This window comes from Leguminivora glycinivorella, chromosome 9 (genome assembly GCF_023078275.1).
Source record: "Leguminivora glycinivorella isolate SPB_JAAS2020 chromosome 9, LegGlyc_1.1, whole genome shotgun sequence".
Taxonomy (NCBI): Eukaryota; Metazoa; Arthropoda; class Insecta; order Lepidoptera; family Tortricidae; genus Leguminivora; species Leguminivora glycinivorella.
The window spans coordinates 5,347,487-5,369,623 of NC_062979.1; the positions used below are offsets into that span (position 1 = coordinate 5,347,487).

The 22,137-nt window shown below is 40.2% G+C and overlaps 2 protein-coding genes across 2 annotated transcripts; both read left to right on the forward strand.

The window, feature by feature from the left end:
* Positions 1 to 1,242: 1,242 nt before the first annotated feature.
* On the forward strand, positions 1,243 to 19,499 carry LOC125229573 (acylphosphatase-2-like). The gene is made up of 3 exons (XM_048134453.1): positions 1,243 to 1,482; positions 2,408 to 2,517; positions 19,141 to 19,499. Exons 1-3 carry the CDS (start codon positions 1,345 to 1,347, stop codon positions 19,256 to 19,258), a joined length of 366 nt encoding a protein of 121 aa, XP_047990410.1. The 5' UTR covers positions 1,243 to 1,344; the 3' UTR covers positions 19,259 to 19,499.
* A 514-nt stretch (positions 19,500 to 20,013) lies between these two features.
* Positions 20,014 to 21,667, forward strand: LOC125229567 (BTB/POZ domain-containing protein KCTD12). The gene has a single exon (XM_048134445.1). It carries the CDS (start codon positions 20,046 to 20,048, stop codon positions 20,745 to 20,747), a length of 702 nt encoding a protein of 233 aa, XP_047990402.1. The 5' UTR covers positions 20,014 to 20,045; the 3' UTR covers positions 20,748 to 21,667.
* Positions 21,668 to 22,137: the final 470 nt, after the last annotated feature.

Consider the following 22,137-nt stretch of genomic DNA (forward strand, 5'->3'; position numbering starts at 1 on the left):
ACGGCATAATAAAGGTTTAAAAGGATTCTTATGTGATTTTTAGTGATTACCTAAACAACGAACAATCTTAAAGTTCAAGGTGATTTAAATTTTTGGATTGTAATGAATGATATACTTAAGATAAAATATCAGGTAACTTTTCTTTTCGTTTTTAAAACCTAAGTGGGCCTAAAGGCTGATTACAAACTGCTGATTACAGGCTGAACAGTAAACACCTAAAAGTTCTAGGTAATTTAATTAGTTTTGGTTTATGTTATACCTATGTGGTATTTTTTCATTTCGTTTTTAACATCTATAACTTCCGCTTCTGGTTCCGGTTCCGCTTCTGCTTCCGTTAAACTAAATTCAAAACTTCCGCTTCCGCTTCCGGTTCCGTTAAAAACACATCCGTTACATCCCTGCTGTACACACATGGCCAACGGTTCCACCAGCCCTTTGTGAAACCCCTTGGCCAAGATAAGAGCCGCTGTTTACACATTGGCGAACCAATCACTTGGCATTGGCTCTTCATGAAAGATGGACGTGGAATGAAAAAATCTAGGAAATTCTTGGTCATAGACGTTGTCAGAAAAAAAATATTAAAAAATAATAACCCCGTAGTAAAATTAAATTATTTGCAATATTAACAATTTTTTGAATATTCTGATAAGAACATTTATCTTTTTTAGGAAATACATTAAACATTTGCAAGGTTATTTTATTTCCTAAAATCTACACTATTATTGGCATAGATAAACTTATTATTTTCGTAAATATATCACTACTGTCCTCTCTGACGGCTGACGACCAACTGAATGAAGCGCCAACGTGTAAACGCAGTTGGCCATTGGCGCCAAGATCCTTTGATGTGTGGACAAAAAACCGACACGAATCGGTTGGCCGGCAAGCGCAAGCGCCAACTGCCAACTTACGGCCAAGTAGCCCTCTACACACATGGCCAAGGGGGTTGGTGGAACTGTTGGCCATGTGTGTACAGCGGCCATTATACAAGTACATTATACAAGTTGACAACGAATTTAATATTTGAATGAACTCAAATAAAAAAATATTGAGAGATGATTTAAATTTCTTACAGCATAAAAATGAAGGATTCTATGAATATAAATAATGTATGACGTGACGCTTTCCGAACCTCGGACGCATAAAACCTCCTCCGAACGAACCTGAATCTGAGATTTTGGTCTTTTGACATTTGTATGTGACAGTGACAGTACTGTACTGACTGACACTTGACATTTGACAGTCGGATCGGATTGCGCTTTTCCGTCTTGCGGCATTTTTATCCAATTATTCGCGCGGCTGAAAATTAACACTGAAAAGAGCTACTGATACTGGATTACTTAAATGTATGTCCGTGTGTTGGTTTTAACGAGTGTTGTGAGCCTTTTGAGATCTCATAGCACCACTGCAGCTGTGACCATGGCTCTCAAAGCGTCCGATTTCGAAGTTTTTGGCCGGGTTCAAGGAGTGTTTTTCCGAAAGGCAAGGAAACTATTTTTATTATACCTTCTGAAGTATAATTTTCATCTAGATATTTACGTAAACAGGCATTATTTTAGATTTTTTCGTTTCGTCTTATTCTTCCTTCAGTAATCAGTAATTATTTATTGCCATCATAGGTACATATTAGTAGTTTGTGAAGTTGGTACATTTCAGTATAGTACAGCTATGAACCCTGTAAGGGCACTGCAAATATACATACATACAATCACGCCTGTATCCCATAAACGGGTAGGCAGAACACATGAAACTACTAAAGCTTCAGTGCCACTCTTGGCAAATAAGGGCTTGAAAGAAAACGAAACTGTGACATTGTAGTGACAGGTTGCCAGCCTCTAGCCTACGCCACAATTTAACCCATATCCCATAGTCGCCTTCTACGATACCCATGGGAAGAAAGGGCGTGGTGAAATTCTTAACCCGTCACCACACAGGCAAATATAGCACTTAATAACTAAAAATCTTAATACCTATAATACCTACATGTTTGCTTATTGCTATGAGATCATTTAACTACTTTAAACTAGCTAGATTTAAACATGCCTTCAATCTTTTTATAGTCAAATCAGAATAGAATAGAAATATTTATTTGGATGAATATGTTACAATAAGATCTTATAAGTAAAATATTTTATTTAATTAAAAAGAAAGTCAGTGAATTACAAATAAAATAGTGACATTAGTGAATTAAAAGTAATAATTTTAAGTAAGTACCGAAGTAGCAAAAATGATGAGGTGTTATGTGCCTGTCAGTGGCATTGTAGCTCTTAAACAAAAGGACCAATTTAGATTTAGTTTTTTTTGGTTTGAAAGTTGAATTAGTTGGGAGTGTTCTTAGCCATGTTTGATCAAAATTGGTACACTATATCAGTGTTTTTATTCAAAATTTTAATTTTGTTTATCATAGTACACAAAGGAGCAAGCAGACAAGCTGGGGCTGCGAGGTTGGTGCAAGAACACTGCTGAAGGAACGGTGCTTGGACACATGGAGGGACCTCAGGATAAAGTTGAATCTATGTAAGTTTTTACCATAGCATCATACACTAGGATTTTTGCACTGTTTATTATTATTCTATTTCTAAAAGAGTTCACTTTAGGTCCACTGTTATTAGACAAAAGAGTAAAAAACTGTAAAAAAGCTATCGCAATATTTCTAAGCAAGTTTGTAACTGAGTAGCCCTAAGCAAGATTACATATTTTTAAATTGAAGGAAAAATTCACACCTCGGGCAGGACTCGAACCTGCGACCTCTGGCTTTGCCGCAGTCGTCATGCTCCCAACTGCGCCACGGAGGCCTGCTGGGTGTGTGCGAATTTATCCATGCATTCCCTCAATCTTTAAACGCCTTACGGTGGCGTATTGCAACATCTACTCGTAAGAATACATCTTAACAGGCACTGGAGTATCAATTTACAATGAGAATTCGCCAGTAACAATGTGCTAACCTATACTAAATTTGTTTTCCTGCTGAACCGAACGACGCCAGGTCGATTTAGGGCGGCATGGTTTGCGCTTTCCGGGTACGTTCCAGGTGAGGGCCATTTTGGATAGGTGGGTATCACGTTTTCTGAGGATGTGTCCAATCCAATGCCATTTCCGCGTCTGTATTTCTTCTTGTACGGGTGCTTGTCCAGTTATTCTCCATAAGTGGGCGTTTGTGATCCAGTTAGGCCAAAAGATACGCAGGATCTGCCTCAAGCATTTGTTCACAAACACTTGGAGTTTTGACATTAGGTCTTTGCGGACAAACCAGGTCTCACACCCGTACAGTAATACGGCCTTTACATTTGAAAATCCTCAGTTTAGTTCTTCTAGTCAGGGTCGAGGAGCTCCACACCGGTTTAAGCTGTCTGCGAGCGATTTTACATATTTCTAAATTCAAGTAAAAAAGGAAAAGGCCTCCGTGGCACAGTTAGGAGCGAGATGGCTCTGGCAAAGCCTGTGGTCGCAGGTTCGAGTCCTGCCGGAAGTGTGAATTTTTCCATTTTTCCTTTAATTTAAAAATATGATTAAGTCCCAATTCCCACTTTCTTCTCCAAATTGATAAGGTCATATTCTGCCTTACAGTATTCAAATAACCTAACCACAAAATTAAAATTTTGAAAAAACCCCCGACGGCGAAATAGTAGACCGATTTTCATGAAACATGGCTAAGAACACTCCCGACTAACTCAGCTTACAAACAATAAAAACTAAATCGATATCGGTTCATCCGTTCGGGAGCACAGACAGACACACACACAGAGTACAGACAGACAGACAAACAGACAGACAGACAGACAGACACGTCAAACTTATAACACCCCGTCGTTTTTGCGTCGGGGGTTAATAAAATATAGGTACCTACGGGATGAAATTAACATAAAAGCTTATAGAAGAAAGCATATAGAAAATTGGACATAATGTATATTATGAGAGCGTAATTTGCCGCGACCCGTATGACGGCTTGTGGTTACTTCGGTGGGAATTGCATAAAATTGTTTTTGCAAATGCAATACCTTTTTGAAGGGTTCCGTCACCATGATACAGATGTAGTGTGAAACGTTTTTCCTTCGTAATTTCACGAAAACTCTCGAACGTGTCACGCTACGTTTTTTCAGAAGTACCTAGTGGTGTTGCCTGTTGACAGAACTAGCACGACAAATACGATCGTTTCCGAGATCATTGTGGCGATCATTTTGATGATCAGGCAGGCCAGGCTCCTGCACATTACCTTAGGCCTGTCGCGCCAATATGCAAGAGCGATACGTTTCGTTTCGTGAGCGTTTGTGCCATTCGGCTACGCGCCCAGGCTCCTAACACATTGCCTTAGGCCTAACGTACACTATGATACTCCTATGTTTAGAAATATGATCATAATTCTGTTTGCCTTGCTGCCCTTTTTCTCTAACGTGAAGAAAAAGGACGGCATGTTGCCTATGATCATATCTCTATGATAAACATATGATAGTGGCCTATCGGCCTTAGAAAATCATCTCTTACACCAGCCAATTTGCAGCGCGTTTTTACGGGATAATTGTGTAAGACTCTTTCATCCTATTATTTTAAAAGCTTACAAAGTCATAATTAGACCCCGTAGCCGAATGGCATTTCTACGACGCGAACCGAAAACGAAACGCCGCGAAAGGTAGTCTGGCTCTGTCGTGCGATAGAGCACGAGCGATAGAGATAGATGTCTACGAGCATTTGTGCATTCGGCTACGCACGCTGTAAGTACTTATTTTACGGAACACTAGATTACCCTTGAACAGTCTGTCAATTATGGTTGGGTACAACTGTCCCTTCAGCTTCGCAGAACGGTGTTGACATTGAAAAACCGAAACAGGCCCGCCTACGGGACCCGACAAAGATATGCAAATTGCCCGTAGTGGGAATTACGCCCGGAATACATTTACATTTTTGCGTTCAAGCCTATTTAAACTGGATTGCGTTAAAGTTTCCACTTTTAATTTTTTACGGTTTAAATCACGTATTTTTTGTCGTTCGCGCACTATCGTTATACCGATGCTTAGCAAAATTAGTTGATACGAGATGAATATTATTTTTTCCGGCCAAAGCTCGTTTTCCAAGATTATCATCCTCCTTGCGTTATCCCGGCATTTTGCCACGGCTCATGGGAGCCTGGGGTCTGCTTTGACAACAAATCCCAAGATTTGGCGTAGGCACTAGTTTTTACGAAAGCGACTGCCATTTGAACTTCAAACCCGAGGGGTAAACTAGACCTTATTGGAATTAGTCCGGTTTCCTCACGATGTTTTCCTTCACCGAAAAGCGACTGGCAAATATCAAATGACATTTCGCACATAAATTCCGAAAAACTCATTGGTGCGAGCCGGGGTTCGAACCCGCGACCTCCGGAACGAAAGTCGCACGTACTTACCGCTAGGCTACCAGCGCTTCTTATTCGTTCGTTTTCCAAGATATACAGAGTGAAATAAAAAGGACCATTCAAATTTTGCATAGTGACTTTTGTGGTCATAATGAACAACTTTTATTATGAGACCAATGCTGAAATCGCGAAAAAAATTTGGCTGTTCCATAGAAATGAACGGCATCACGGCAGTATGCCAGCAACGCTATTAACTGGGTCCAGTCCAGACTGAGCGAGGTAGGTCGCGAGTCGCAAGGCAATCTCGCGCGGCATACGTTAAGTGTAGACGTGCCTCGGTCAAGGCAGGTTGCTCGGCCGAGCAGAACGCACCCGAGGCAGAGACACGTCTACAGAACACGTTTTCCGCGCGAGGAAATTGCCTCTCAACGTGCCTCGCACTGTGTGGACCCGACTACTCAGAAAGGTAGAGTTCATTAACCCCCGACGCAAAAACGACGGGGTGTTATAAGTTTGACATGTCTGTCTATCTGTCTGTCTGTGGCATCGTAGCTAACAGTGGTGTCGGGCGGGTTTTTTTTTTTTTCAAAATTTTAATTTTGTGGTTATTTTCTATCTGAAATCCACTGCCAAACCTAGGGAAACCTAAGGAACATACGAGTAGCATATGTGAACCGAAACGTATGCAGGCAAAGTTACGAACACAACTAGTTAATTATTTCATGAATAATCACTACAATTTGAAAGGCAGCCTACGAGCTACGGCGGCGTAGCGCTATTATACAAAACTTGCACGTGCTTGAGTTAATTCGTTTTTAGGATTCCGTACATACTCAAGACCAGTGATGGGCAAACTATATCCATTAGGGGCCAAAATTTGAAGGAATTCTAGAGGAGGGCCAGATTTCCACCAACAATGCAATATCACACACTATTTTTAACCGTCGCCTCATATCTCTCAAGAAGGACGGTTATCAAGTCGTCTGTATGTTTTTTTTTTTTTTTTTTTTTTTTTAATGTTTGTTCCTCGATATCTCCGTCGTTACTGGACCGATTTTGAAATTTTTTTTTGATTGAATGTATATGCATACAGATTGGTCCCATTTTTCTCAGAACCCAGTTCTGATGATGGGATCCTGGATAAATTGAGGGAACTCCTCAAATCTGAAAGGCATACATATGGTGATTTTTTGTATTTTTAAAGGAACAGCATGAATTTACGTACGGAACAGTGACATTTGGTGCAGTGGAAGTGCTGATGACGGTCAGAACGGAACTCCTCAAATCTGAACGGCATGCTTATAGTGACTTTGGTATTTTTATAAGAACAGCATGCCCTTACGTCCAGAACAGTGACATTTGGTGCAGTGGAACTCCTGATGATGGTCAGAACGGAACTCCTCAAATCTGAACGGCACGCTTATAGTGACTTTGGTATTTTTATAAGAACAACATGCACTTACGTCCAGAACAGCGACATTTGGTGCAGTGGAAGTGCTGATGATGGTCAGAACCGAACTCCTCAAATCTGAACGGCACGTTTATAGTGACTTTGGTATTTTTATAAGAACAGCATGCACTTACGTCCAGAATAGTGACATTTGGTGCAGTGGAACTGTTGGTGATGGTCAGAACCGAAATACGTAATCCAACATTCGCAAGTAGCTTTCACCAGAACCCCAAAGGCGGCGGTTTCTTTTTCTTAAAAATTATGAAGGATCAGGGCCGTATAACGTTTAAATGTATAACCGTGCCGGATTTGGCCCTCGGGCCTTACTTGACCACCACTGCTCAAGATTATAATACAAATGCAATCTTCGCTTTGTGTATCAACTAGAAATAAAAACCGAGAATAAATGAACACTAATCAGTCACAAAAATTCTTACTATACAAACCTAAATCAAATCACGAGTGATCGGGGATTTCGTAGCAACTGGGACTGGGTCAAAATTGCCTTAAGTACCTAAATATTATTTTATCATACTTCATTACAATCATTACCAAAAAATGTCAACCACACTCAAACTGAATTATTTTCTAGCACTTTCAAAGGCAAAACTAAAGTTGTATCAATGTTACTACTCGTATTTCAACTTAATTATATCGTAGAGTTGCAACTAAAACCTTTTGAACCTGGTTTCCGTCAGTAACATGTCGTCTTCTGAGTATCGCTATTATTGTTGTCAATGTTAATAAGATATAGGTTGTCAGTTTACTTGAAGTTGTTTAATTCATATTTCTGTCATCGATCTCTATCTCGTAAGGAATTAATTATGAAGTATCAAAAGTAGGCAATGGTTCAACTTGTTGATATTTGTTGGTGTTTGTTTACACCCTCACTTCACAAGCAAGTCTGTTGTTTCCAACGATTATCTAAGCTTGATAGCTACTTTCTTAAAACTATGTCAGTTCCTGAAAAATAACAGCATAAGTTGTTACACGATAGATACGAAATAATAAAAAACAAAACAATGAGGTATACTAAGTAACCAAGATTATATCGCGACTATCGCGAGTAGCTGAAAATTTCCCTCAAATTCTCTGAAGAAAAAGCTATTTTTTTCCGTTAAGTACATTCTAGAATTTACACGTGATTAAGTCACAGTTTCTGAAAAATAACGACTTAAAAAACTTGTTACTAGCGAGACATGAAGTAGGAAACAAAACGACTAAGTAGAATATTCAAGATTATATCGCCGTAGCTTGAAACCCTCGTTTCTCTGAAGGAAAAGCAAACACTATTTTCCCGTTACCTGCATTCTACACGTGATGTATCGCGAAATTGCATGCCACTGGTGTAGCATGTCGATTCCGGACGCTGGGTTAGACACATTCTTAAATTGCCTTTATATTATGCTTTTTTATTTTTATTTTTAACCCCCGACGCAAAAACGACGGGGTGTTATGTTTGAAGTTTATGTCTGTCTGTCTGTCTGTATGTGTCTCTGTCTGTGGCATCGTAGCTCCCGAACGGATGAACCGATATAGATTTAGTTTGTTTTTTGTTTGAAAGCTGAATTAGTCGGGAGTGTTCTTAGCCATGTTTCATGAAAATCGGACCACTATGTTGGGGTTTTTTCAAATTTTAATTTTGTGATGTGGATATTTTTATTTGTTGGGATGAAATGCTTTGTCATATCATGTGTTCTCATATGTCATGAGTTCATGACTGAGAAGTATGAGAAAAGTGACGACAGTGCATGCACTAATGCATTTAATGTGGCTTTACGTCGCGTCTCATCGCATCGTCTACTTCCATATCAATAATGTATGATTTCGTATGCATCGCATCGCCGTCGCGCGACCATCGCGCGACCTTCGCCCACGCAACCCACGGCGTTAGTTTCTAACGTTATTTTGTGCACTCCGCCATATTAAAAACTCCTTCATCCGCGCTTTCTTACAGAAATGATAGAAATTATTTTATTTAGAATAGAATAGAATTAACTTTATTCGTAAACACACACAAAAGAGAAAAATATTACAAATAGGAACACATAAAAACGAGAAGGTGCCACGAAATGGTTTAACCTCAGCATATTGCTGGCGACTTCCAGCGCTGATCTTCCGGTTAAACCATTCGGTGAAAGGCACACGTTTGTACCTACCTACTTTATAATTATACAGTTTAGAGCTTTTTAACCGACTTCAAAAAAGGAGGAGGTTCTCACATCGACTGAATGTTTTTTTTTTTTTGTATGTATGTTACTCGATATCTCCGAGAATCGTGGACCGATTTTCAAAAATTTTTTTTTGATCGAACGGGTATAACCCCGAGATGGTCCCATTGGCACCAAGTCGGGGTCTGATGATGGGATCTTGGAGAAATCGAGGGAACTCTTCAAATGTTATAGGCACATGTAATGTTTTTTGTGTATTTTTCAAAGATACACCAGTATTTGCGCCTGATGGTAATAATTTTATGTGGCTGAGCTGATGATGGAAGGTCAACTCCTCAATGGTTAGGAGTTAAAGGACAATTCTTTCACTAGTGTACATATATTCGGACTGATACATATAATATCACTAGGAACCACTAAAAATCAACAAATAAATTAACTTTTTAACAAAACATAAAACCGCCTTCAAAAAAAGCGTGTTACAAAACACGGAGAAACTAAAAAGCCAAAAATAATAAACCTTCGAATTCAGATTTCTTATCGGATTGCAATAATCTAAACATCCAAATTATAAACAAATCAATTATTTTTGGAGTCGGGGCCAGCCTGCGTATGGTTGGGTGGGGCAAACAGGAAATAGCAAGGCGACGAACAGGTCTGGTACCGACTACAAAAATAATTGATTTGTTTATAATTTGGATGTTTAGATTATTGCAATCCGATAAGAAATCTGAATTCAAAGGTTTATTATTTTTGGCTTTTTAGTTTCTCCGTGTTTTGTAACACGCTTTTTTTGAAGGCGGTTTTATTTTTTGTTAATTAACTATTGAGCTTTATTATTCAAATCTCCTCTAACTCAGAATAACTTAACTTTCACCTTTGGGGGCGTCCATTAATCGCGTCATACTGCATAGGGGGGAGGGGGTCATGAAAAAATCACCAAATATCACCATGGGGGGTGGGGGGGTTGGGAACATATCACGTGTATTTTTTTTGTTACACTGACGTAAAGAAAAAACATATTTCTGAGCTATTTTTATATCAACTTTTACAGTCAGAACTTGCGTTGTGCAGTGCAAAGAGAACAGAATAGTACTGACAGAAAGGAATGAAGTGCCACGAAATGGCCTCATCTCAGCGTGTTGCTGGTGACTTCCAGCGCTGATCTTCCGATGAGACCATCAAGTGAGAAAAAAAGAGCTGTGTGCAGTCGGTTATTTTTAATTCTCAAAGATTATTTAGTTTGCCCTCATCACGTGTACACGGACAGTCGGTTATAGACGGTCAACCTAATCATGGCATGGCACTGAAAAAAGGCGGCAAATTTGACAAATGTAGAGCTCACCGGCCAACTGTCTTCAAAAAACGCGTGCCTTCCTAAACCTTGACGTTGGCGGAATCATAGATGAGCCATAATACTTAAAAACCGGCCAAGTGTGAGTTGGACTCGTGTTGCAAGGGTTCCTTACATCACAAGAAGAGCTTAAGCGCCTTCTGGAGGCGCTAAGTCATTTTTGAAAATAAAATAATCGATATTTTGAACAATTTATAAAAAACCGGCCAAGAGCGTGTCGGGCCACGCTCAGTGTAGGGTTCTGTAGTTTTCCGTATTTTTCTCAAAAACCACTACCTATCAAGTTCAAAACAATTTTCTTAGAAAGTCTTTATAAAGTTCTACTTTTGTGATTTATTCATATTTTTTAAACATATGGTTCAAAAGTTAGAGAGGGGGGGACGCTTTTTTTTCCTTTAGGAGCGATTATTTCCGAAAATATTATCAAAAAACGATTTTAGTAAACCCTTATTCATTTTTAAATACCTATCCAACAATATATCACACATTGGGGTCGGAAAAAAAAAACAGTCCCCACTTTACATGTAGGGGGGGGGGGGGGGGGTTATTTTACCACTTAGTTGGCGTGATTGATATACATATTGGTACCAAATTTCAGCTTTCTAGTGCTAACGGTCACTGAAATTATCCGCGGACGGACGGACGGATAGACAGACATGGCGAAACTATAATTGACTACGGAACCCTAAAAAGACGAAACAAAAATGAATGTACATGTAATATTCAAACGCACTCAACACTTTCAAAAGATTTGGTAACTCCTTGCAGCCCCAGTGAGTGAAATTCGTAATTTGAGTTTTTTCTTTTAAGCCCAATTTAGGCTTGACTATATATTTCTAATAGGTTTTCTTGTAATCTATACATTAAAGGCTATCTCGGGTATTTTTTTGAAAATATTATGCTAATTAGTTTCGGAGATAAGGGAATGGTCATTTTTGCCTGTTTTCTTAAATTACTTGAAAATTACATACATAAGGGCCATTTTTTTTCTAAGTTATCCACCCCACTTTTTTGTAACATGGGTATTTTTACGCGATTCATATTCAGAATCGCGAGGTCTTTTGATCGTGATAGGAGAAAAAAATGTCCCAAGATTTCCATATTTTTTTAGACCTTCCATTCCGTTACCGCCATACAAAATGTATGAAAAAATGGTAACGGAATAGGGAAAAACCTTGGGACACTTTTGTACTCCTATTAGGATTGAAAGAGCTCGCGATTCTGAGTGGAAAGCACATAAAAAATACCAAATAAAAAAAAAGTGGGGTGGACAACTTTGAAAAAAAAATGGCCCAATTAACGCTCTTTCATTTGATATGTAACACGCTAAAAAACTATTTCAAAAACCTTTGATTTCTTTTTCACTTTTACCCCCCAAAAGTGGCCCCTATAATTGTTTTTTTTTTTTTTTTTTTTTTTAAATTACATGGCCGTCTTTGGGTCATAAGTTTACATATGTGTGCCAAACAAGTTAATCGGTTCAGTAGTTTTGGTTCAGTGGTTTCCTTTTTGAGGTAGGGAACCTTAAAAATGAGGGCATAGAAAATTTGAATTTCGCGCCAAAATTTGGTTGATTCGTGGGTTGGAAAAGTCTACTTAAGTTGCCAAAAAATTACACGTCATATTGGCCAGGGGGGGGGGGGGGGGTCCTGAAAATATCACCAAAGATCACCATGGGGGAGGGGGGGGGTCTAAAATAAGCCAAAAACGTATGACGCGATTAATGGACGCCCCCTTTAGAGTCATTCTTATTTTTACCATTTGGTTAATTTCTGGCACTATTATACCAGTGTGTTTTTAATATGGTTTTGAAGTGCTTTCATTTTTGACGAACCCCAAGAACTCCTTTTCTAACCATATTTTTACCTATTACCTACTGGTTAGGTAAAAGTACCAGTTGTATGAAAAATTTAGTTTTATTTTTTAAGAATTAACTCTATTTATTGTTTTTATTATAATTATTGATTATTTATACTCAGACTTTACATTTCATAACATTCTTACAGCAAGAAAAGTGATAATTCCTTAATGAGTTGTCTTATTTTTCACTTCTCCATATTATCCATTAAAACAAAAATAATTTGAATGTACAATCAATAGGCAACAAGTAAACAAAAACCTATCATATTAATATCAGTATTAAACCTTTTTAACACGCTTTTATTAGGTCGTCGTGTATGTAACTAACTATGTAATGGAATCTGCGGAGGCTAATTTAACCATCTTCCAAGGATCGTAGCGTAATGATAATTGGCAGCTATATGTAGTTCCGATGACAATACAATAATATGGTACTGTTGAGCTGATCTGATGATGGAGTCGGAAGATATGAACTGGAACTACATGATGGAACATCGTATCATAGCCGTTTTTGGGTTTCTTAGAAAAGTCTTGTAATGAACTTTGACTACAATTAGGTTTCAAGGTCTGATGATGAAGCCGAAAGATATGAACTGGAACTACATGATGGAACATCGTATCATAGCTGTTTTTGGGTTTTTTAGAAAAGTCTTGTAATGAACTTTGACTACGATTAGGTTTCAAGGTCTGATGATGGAGCCGGAAGATATGAACTGGAACTACATGATGGAACATCGTATCATAGCTGTTTTTGGGCTTCTTAGGAAAGTCTTGTAATGAACTTTGACTACAAGTAGGTTTCAAGGTCTGATGATGGAGCCGGAAGATATGAGCTGGAACTACATGATGGAGCATCGTGTCATAGCTGTTTTTGGGCTTCTTAAAAAAGTCTTGTAATGAACTTTGACTACGATTAGGTTTCAAGGTCTGATGATGGAGCCGGAAGATATGAACTGGAACTACATGATGGAACATCGTATCATAGTTGTTTTTGGGCTTCTTAGAAAAGTCTTGTAATGAACTTTGACTACGATTAGGTTTCAAGGTCTGATGATGGAGCCGGAAGATATGAACTGGAACTACATGATGGAACATCGTATCATAACTGTTTTTGGGCTTCTTAGAAAAGTCTTGTAATGAACTATGACTACGAGTAGGTTTCAAGGCCTGATGATGGTGCCGGAAGATAAGAACAGAAAAAGGGGGGGGGGCTCGAGGGGGAAGCATGAAAGAAAGATCAACGTAGTATTTAAAAAAGTTGGGTTAGCGTTTTCTTGTGACCTTTCAGAGCAAACAAAGGGGGCTCGGGGGCGAAGCCCCTTCAAGAAAGAAAGATAAACGTTGTATTTAAAATAAGTTGGGTTAAGGTTTTCTTGTGATCCTTAAGAGCAAAGAAAAGGGGGGCTCGGGGGGCGAAGCCCCCCGCATGAAAGAAAGATCAACGTAGTATTTAAGATAAGTTGGGTTAGCGTTTTCTTGTGACCTTTAAGAGCAAACAAAGGGGGGCTCGGGGGGCGAAGCCCCCGCATGAAAGAAAGATCAACGTAGTATTTAGAATAAGTTGGGTTAGCGATTTCTTGGACCTTTAAGAGCAAACAAAGGGGGCTCGGGGGGCGAAGCCCCCCGCATGAAAGAAAGATCAACGTAGTATTTAAGATCAGTTGGGTTAGCGTTTTCATGTGAGCTTTAAGAGCAAACAAAGGGGGGCTCGGGGGGCGAAGCCCCCCGCATGAAAGGAAGATCAACGTAGTATTTAAGATCAGTTGGGTTAGCGTTTTCTTGTGAGCTTTAAGAGCAAACAAAGGGGGGCTCGGGGGGCGAAGCCCCCCGCATGAAAGAAAGATCAACGTAGTATTTAAGATCAGTTGGGTTAGCGTTTTCTTGTGACCTTTAAGAGCAAACAAAGGGGGGCTCGGGGGGCGAAGCCCCCGCATAAAAGAAAGATTAACGTAGTATTTAAGATAAGTTGGGTTAGCGTTTTCTTGTGACATTTCAGAGCAAACAAAGGGGGGCTCGGGGGGCGAAGCCCCCGCATAAAAGAAAGATCAACGTTGTATTTAAAATAAGTTGGGTTAGCGTTTTCTTGTGACCTTTAAGAGCAAACAAAGGGGGCTCGGGGGCGAAGCCCCCGCATGAAAGAAAGATCAACGTAGTATTTAGAATACATTGGTTTAGCGTTTTCTTATGACCTTTAAGAGCAAACAAAGGGGGGCTCGGGGGGCGAAGCCCCCCGCATGAAAGAAAGATCAACGTAGTATTTAGAATAAATTGGTTTAGCGTTTTCTTGTGACCTTTAAGAGCAAACAAAGGGGGGCTCGGGGGGCAAAGCCCCCCGCATGAAAGAAAGATCAACGTAGTATTTAAGATAAGTTCGGTTAGCGTTTTCTAGTGACCTTTAAGAGCAAACAAAGGGGGGCTCGGGGGGCGAAGCCCCTCGCATAAAAGAAAGATTAACGTAGTATATAAAATAAGTTGGGATAGCGTTTTCTTGTGACCTTTCAGAGCAAACAAAGGGGGGCTCGGGGGGCGAAGCCCCCCGCATAAAAGAAAGATCAACGTTGTATTTAAAATAAGTTGGGTTAAGGTTTTCTTGTGATGCATAGGTCGCAGACGTGCCGCTCACGAGCGGAACCTGCCACCCTAAAGACAGCCAGCGGGCGAGGGATGCATGAGAGCGCCCCCGCCCAATACGCTGGCTCTCGAGTTGGAGAGTGCGACCCTTGTGTCCAGGAAGCGCTCCCACAGTGAGGACCGGTCGGCTCATGGCCCGACCTGCGAGGGATTCTGATCCAGGATGGCCGCTGCGGGGCCGCGGATGCACTTTACAGCTTCCCGGGACCCCGCACACAAAGCGGTGAGAGGACACCGTGGGGTTTAGTGGGTAGGGGTGAGTCTTTACAGCCTCGAGCCCCACATAACCGACCGGGTCGCCCACCACCTCAGACCCGGCGGTATGCGTGAACGCATTCCCCACGAAAAAAAAAACAAAAAAAAAGTTTTTTTTGTGATCCTTAAGAGTAAAGAAAAGGGGGCCTCGGGGGGCGAAGCCCCCCGCATGAAAGAAAGGTCAACGTAGTATTTAGAATAAGTTGGGTTAGCGTTTTCTTGTGACCTTTAAGAGCAAACAAAGGGGGGCTCGGGGGGCGAAGCCCCCCGCATAAAAGAAAGATTAACGTAGTATTTAAAATAAGTTGGGTTAGCGTTTTCTTGTGACCTTTCAGAGCAAACAAAGGGGGGCTCGGGGGCTCAACGTAGGGGTTTAGCGAAGCCCCCCCCGCATAAAAGAAAGATCAACGTTGTATTTAAAATAAGTTGGGTTAGCGTTTTCTTGTGACCTTTAAGAGCAAACAAAGGGGGGCTCGGGGGCGAAGCCCCCGGGGTAGCGAAGCCCCTTTCAGCATGAAAGAAAGATCAACGTAGTATTTAGAATAAGTTGGGTTAAGGTTTTCTTGTGATGCATAGGTCGCAGACGTGCCGCTCACGAGCGGAACCTGCCACCCTAAAGACAGCCAGCGGGCGAGGGATGCATGAGAGCGCCCCCGCCCAATACGCTGGCTCTCGAGTTGGAGAGTGCGACCCTTGTGTCCAGGAAGCGCTCCCACAGTGAGGACCGGTCGGCTCATGGCCCGACCTGCGAGGGATTCTGATCCAGGATGGCCGCTGCGGGGCCGCGGATGCACTTTACAGCTTCCCGGGACCCCGCACACAAAGCGGTGAGAGGACACCGTGGGGTTTAGTGGGTAGGGGTGACTCTTTACAGCCTCGAGCCCCACATAACCGACCGGGTCGCCCACCACCTCAGACCCGGCGGTATGCGTGAACGCATTCCCCACGAAAAAAAAAAACAAAAAAAAAAGTTTTTTTTGTGATCCTTAAGAGTAAAGAATACGGGGCCTCGGGGGGCGAAGCCCCCCGCATGAAAGAAAGGTCAACGTAGTATTTAGAATAAGTTGAATTAGCGTTTTCTTGTGACCTTTAAGAGCAAACAAAGGGGGGCTCGGGGGGCGAAGCCCCCCGCATAAAAGAAAGATTAACGTAGTATTTAAAATAAGTTGGGTTAGCGTTTTCTTGTGACCTTTCAGAGCAAACAAAGGGGGACTCGGGGGACGAAGCCCCCCGCATAAAAGAAAGATTAACGTAGTATTTAAAATAAGTTGGGTTAGCGTTTTCTTGTGACCTTTCAGAGCAAACAAAGGGGGACTCGGGGGGCGAAGCCCCCCGCATAAAAGAAAGATCAACATTGTATTTAAAATAAGTTGGGTAATGGTTTTCCTGTGACCCTTAAGAGCAAATAAAGGGGGTCTATCTTTTACGGATAACTTACTAGGTATAAACATTTTTATGATAATACCGTAATAAGAAGGTAGCCGCTGGTTATTATTAAGTAGCAATTAGCAATGAGTACACGTTAAGCCACAAATGACATATAAAATCCGCCTACTTGAAATAAATTTATGTATAAATGTTAAAAGTATTTCATTATTAATGACTAAAAAGTATAAAATAAATTAATAGTTTAAAAAACACTATAAAACACGCTTTTATAAATGCACGTAAAAGCCAAAAATAAATTATGGATCGTTCAAGTTGTCTCTATTTGTGAGCTGAAGTTTAAAAACTATGTGCTTTTAATTATAATATTTGATTGTAAAAGCGTGGGGCGCTGGAACAGGAAAGACTTTCTTGTAAACAAATACTAATCCGAACTTCCTGGCGAATGAAGTTGCATAAGAACATAACGTTTACATATGCCGCCTAAGGGTTACCAAAGAGAACCAAAGATATCTCGTCCACGAACAAGAACTCTGCATCCTGTCACTGTAGACATTTTCCCCTTTTGTACTTTGATTACCGGAAAAAAGCGGCGTTCTAAGTGTCGGTGACTGTCGCCTCTCCTCGCTACTAGCGCATATTTTGTCTGAGTTCGACAAACTGGTACCTACTTTGAACACTGACTTTTAATTGATTTGACTGTTTAATGTAGAACCTACTAGTCATGCTGCAACTCCAGTTAGCGCGTCAATCTGTGTAACCTCCTTCCCGTAGCATAGCATAATTTGATTTATCAGCAAGTTATACAAAAAGTCTTTCCTGTTCCAGCGCCCCACGCTTTTACAATCAAATATTATAATTAAAAGCACATAGTTTTTAAACTTCAGCTCACAAATAGAGACAACTTGAACGATCCATAATTTATTTTTGGCTTTTACGTGCATTTATAAAAGCGTGTTTTATAGTGTTTTTTAAACTATTAATTATTAAACAGCTTCACGAAAATTTCATATGAAGTTGAATGTGAATGTGTACTCTTTTTTTCTTAATAGTTGCGTTTTTCTGGAAAGAAAACCTTCTATCGTAAAGCTAAAATAAAAATAGGCACAACGCTAAACAAAGGTTAAGAGAAAACGGAAATAAAAATAATCAAAACTAGTACAAAAGTATCTCCCCTGGCTTTTTTGATACGCCAGGGGAGATACATTTTCGATGAAAATCAAAAATAGCTGTAAAAGTGTTTCTCGTACGCAATTCATAAATAAACGTAACAATATATTCAACATTTACAGTGGATATTGTTATATATATTAGTATTTAAACAAATGATTGTGAAATAAAAGTGACCAGAGGAAAGACTGCATTCACTCAACATTTCTGTACCCAGCGAGTGCCGTGGCCGAAATAATCAACAAAACGGATGCATAGTTGCCTTACGCGCCTCTTGACGGTAACTTCACATAACACCCTGTGTATTAGAGGACAGAACCTCCACAGATTAACAAATTAAACCGACTTTTGAACGAAAACTAAAAAGCCAGGGGACGAGACACGAAACACGTAGGACAAAGTTTGGAGTTCATAATTGTTGTTAAATACAGTAATATAAGAAATACCACTCATAAAATACTGTTCCTTAGTTATTTGTGTTTGTAAAATTAAGGCTATTAAAATAATAAGTGAATTTTAACAAAGTCATAATTACTTGTTGACAAATAAATTCGGTTGGGGGACAGGCCAGGGGAGAGACATTTTTCCTACATTAGAGCTGATTGTGACTAATTTACATGAATTTCTGTAATAACTTTGAGTGCCCAGGTAGAAAACATTTAGTTTTATAAAATAAATATGTTATTATGAAGTATTATCTTGAAAAAATATATTTTTTTGTCAGTGCCGTCGAAAGTACCTCTTAACTTAGAATCACCCATTTATAATATTAGTATGGATAGTATGGATAACAGTCACTTTTACTGTGAAAGGGTTCTACAGTGGCCTAGGATTCAGATTGGTTGACTGTACAGCTAACATTACACAGTTGAAGAGGAGCCAAATGTAAACAAGTTGCCACAAACTTCACCGGATGTAAACTTTTCTGAATAAACTACAGTAAAGACAACTCCCATAAAAGCTGGAATAAAACTCTGTATTCTCTGTAACGAAGGGCAGAAACATGATACAATTGTTTATTTTTAGCGTCATAAAACATCTACATATCCATACTAATATTATAAATGGGAAACTGTGTGTGTGTCTGTTTGTTTGTCCGTCTTTCACGGCAAAACGGAGCGACGAATTGACGTGATTTTTAAGTGGAGATATTTGAAGGGATGGAGAGTGCCATAGGCTACTTTTTGTCTCTTTCTAACGCGAGCGAAGCCGCGGGCAAAAGCTAGTTGTATTATAATTGTAAGCTCTGTTGCTTTAGACTAGAATCTAGATATTAGAGCCAATCAACTTTTATACTGGTATTCAGCTCACGACTTCGAGGAATTTAAACATCAATCGAAAATATCGTTATAACTTTTTTTATTTTATATGTTAACTATACCTTTAAAGAAACGTGTTATTCTTTGATAATAGACCTACAATTTAAACAAACTTTAGTAATAACAGTTTACAACTTTATTCACCCCTTAGAATCCCTCCTTACAGTATGCGGCTGCACAAAAAAAGCAAAAGCTTACGTCAACCTCTTTTACAGGATGCACTGGCTCAAAACCATCGGCAGCCCGAGCAGCCAAATTGACAAAGCGGAGTTCAGAAACCCACAAGACATTGACCAGTACACGTTCGACAACTTCACCATCAGAAAGGACTGAAAAGGTAATTTATTAGCCAAACCAATTTAGAGTCTCATCGCTGCAAAACGATGTAATCTCGCGTGATCCCTAGTGTATCATTAAGGTGCTAAATTGTATGAATGTTCAGTATTTGTATTGTTAACAAGCAACAGGTACCATTTTCACTGAAAGACAATTATATAGCATTGTAAACGTGTACCTTTTTCTTGAAAACATCGGTTCTATTTATTTTCCTTTTAATAAACACTTCTTTAACTGACTTCTTTTTAATTCATTACCGTTACTTTTTACGAACCTCTATTAAAGTTTAATTACGCTCGCCCTTCGTCAACCTTCATCTCGTTCATAAAGGTGCACCCGTACACGAAACGTATTTCCCACGACGCCCATAAAAACTCCTGTAATGAGTAAAAATTTCAGCACACGCAGAATCCCATTACGCAGCGAATAGTACCTAAACAATTATTTCACGTGGCCGGCTAACGTCAGCGTAATTTTAAAGTTTCATCAACATAAAATGCACAAGTCGTCCGCCGCGAGTGAGCACACAGTAACCCGCCCGCCCCGGAGCAATAAGCATTCGTCTGAATATCGGCAATAATAAACCATCTGTTAGCCAACAATAGACGTCGACCTTGAAGGCTTTTACGGAGAAGTTTTCCCTCGAAAGGGTGGGAAATAATTACGTTCGAGTCAGTAACCCGGGCGTGCGTTATTGATGGGCTCGCGAGACGCGCGGTAAGTGGGTCAGGGAGGGAGCGAGGGGCGCGCAGCCGCCGCGCCACTGCGCCCTCGACCCTCGACCATGGCGGACGCTCCGCCCGACGTGCTCGAGCTCAACGTGGGCGGCGTGCACTACGCCACCACGCGCGAGACTATACTCCGCGAACCCGACTCGCTGCCGGCCACCGCGCTCGCCGACCCCGAGCATCCTCGCGACGCTCGCGGCCGTATTTTCTTCGACCGCGACGGAGTTCTCTTCCGCTATGTTTTGGATTACCTCCGAGACGGCGGCCTCGTGCTGCCGGAGTGCTTCCGCGAGCACAAACGACTAGCGCGGGAAGCTAAACACTACAAGCTGCCCGGCTTAGAAAACGCTGTCCGGGAAGCGGATCCTCGTCCTCCTAACCGTGAAAAAGGATGCATCACGGTAGGGTACAGAGGAAGCTTCGCTTTCGGCCGTGACGGCTTGGCCGATGTGAAATTCCGCAAGTTATCTCGTATCCTCGTCTGTGGAAAAGTGACGCTGTGCCGCGATGTCTTCGGAGAAACGCTGAACGAATCTCGAGATCCAGACCATGGATTGGCGGACAGGTACACGTCCCGGTTCTTCCTGAAGCATTCCTTCATCGAGCAAGCTTTCGACAACCTGCAGGAGAACGGGTTCAAGCTGACGGCCAGCTGCGGCAGCGGCACCGCCGGCGGTGCTGCCGAGCTCAAGCCGGGAGTGGATTCTGAAGAGAACCGCTGGAACCACTACAACGAATTCGTATTCGTACGTGAGTAAGCCAAGCTTGAACGGTTCCACGTCAGCTTTACACACGCCGGTATTACTAAATTCAATTCCAGATGAAACGCGCGTGTTTACGTGAACATCTGAGCCCCGTATTATGGAATTGAATTTAGGTTAGTTTTAATATTGGCTCATGTACCGGTCTCGTGAAGTGTTGGTTGATTCGATCTCGACTGGAAGTGCGTCTGTTATTTTGGATGCGATTGTACGTATCATTTGAATTCGCAATATTTGCGAACAAAATTGTGATTGAAGCTTGAAATATCATCTACAGAGAGCAAAGATTTTACAATATAATTGAAACGTTACTTTGCTCTTCGTAATTCCGGCAAATTAATGTTTGCTTATGTAGATAAACAAAATAAAACCTTAAGTATAATCATGTATGTAATAAATAGAGATTATGAATATTGTAAGATATAAATTAGAGTAGTAATACTAAACGTTATCTCCTTTTAGGACTTTCTCGTGTACTGTGAAATACTTACTTACATTAACGAATTTTCAAATTATTTTTGAACTACTTTTGAACAATTATGTATTTTGAGAACAAAAAACGTGGGCCATCTTTTTTGATATAAAATATGCCAAATTATATTATACCAAGTCAGATACTGGCTTTAGTTTCAATTTCTTAACAAATATTTGTAATTGATTGTATAAGTATATGATACCTTTTTTACTAGGTGAACTTGACTCTACATTGCCTGCAGTGATGTGTTGTGATCCATACATTTTATTGTACTAGTCCTTTGAATAGGAACCTACGTAAATGTAGTTATATTATACAAGTATTTTAAGATTAAAAGATTATTTAAAAGTTCTATTGATTATTTATGGCGAAGCGCGTATAAACTGTACCTAATAAAATAAATGAATAATAAACAATAGGCAGTAGAGAATAGTGTTCATTTCGTGCTTGTTTTATTCTCGGCGGGTCATAGAAAACTGAAAACAAAAGAGTTGGTGCTGATTTGCTGAAGTATTTAAATGGAGAAAAGTTGACGTCGCGGAAATACCCCAGTCAGCAAAAACCCCGATAATACGATGAAATTCTGCCGTCTCTTTAATTTGACCACTTACATAGATAAAACTCTATTTTAGCTCTAGTTTGAAACTCCGGGAATTGAGTATCACCTGCAAATATCGATTACGAGCAAAACTTTGCACCTTACAGTTTAACTTTCAATTTAAGAACTATTTAATACATTTTTGCTCTTGGTAGATATATACCGGGTGGGGACAAGGGACCCTTCAGGGTAAAAACTTATTTAAGAATATCATTACGGAACGAAATGTGACTAAGGATTAAATGCTTCCACACAAAAGTAGACATTGTGTATGTTTCTAAATGCAATGGTAAAAAAACAAACACTTCTACAAG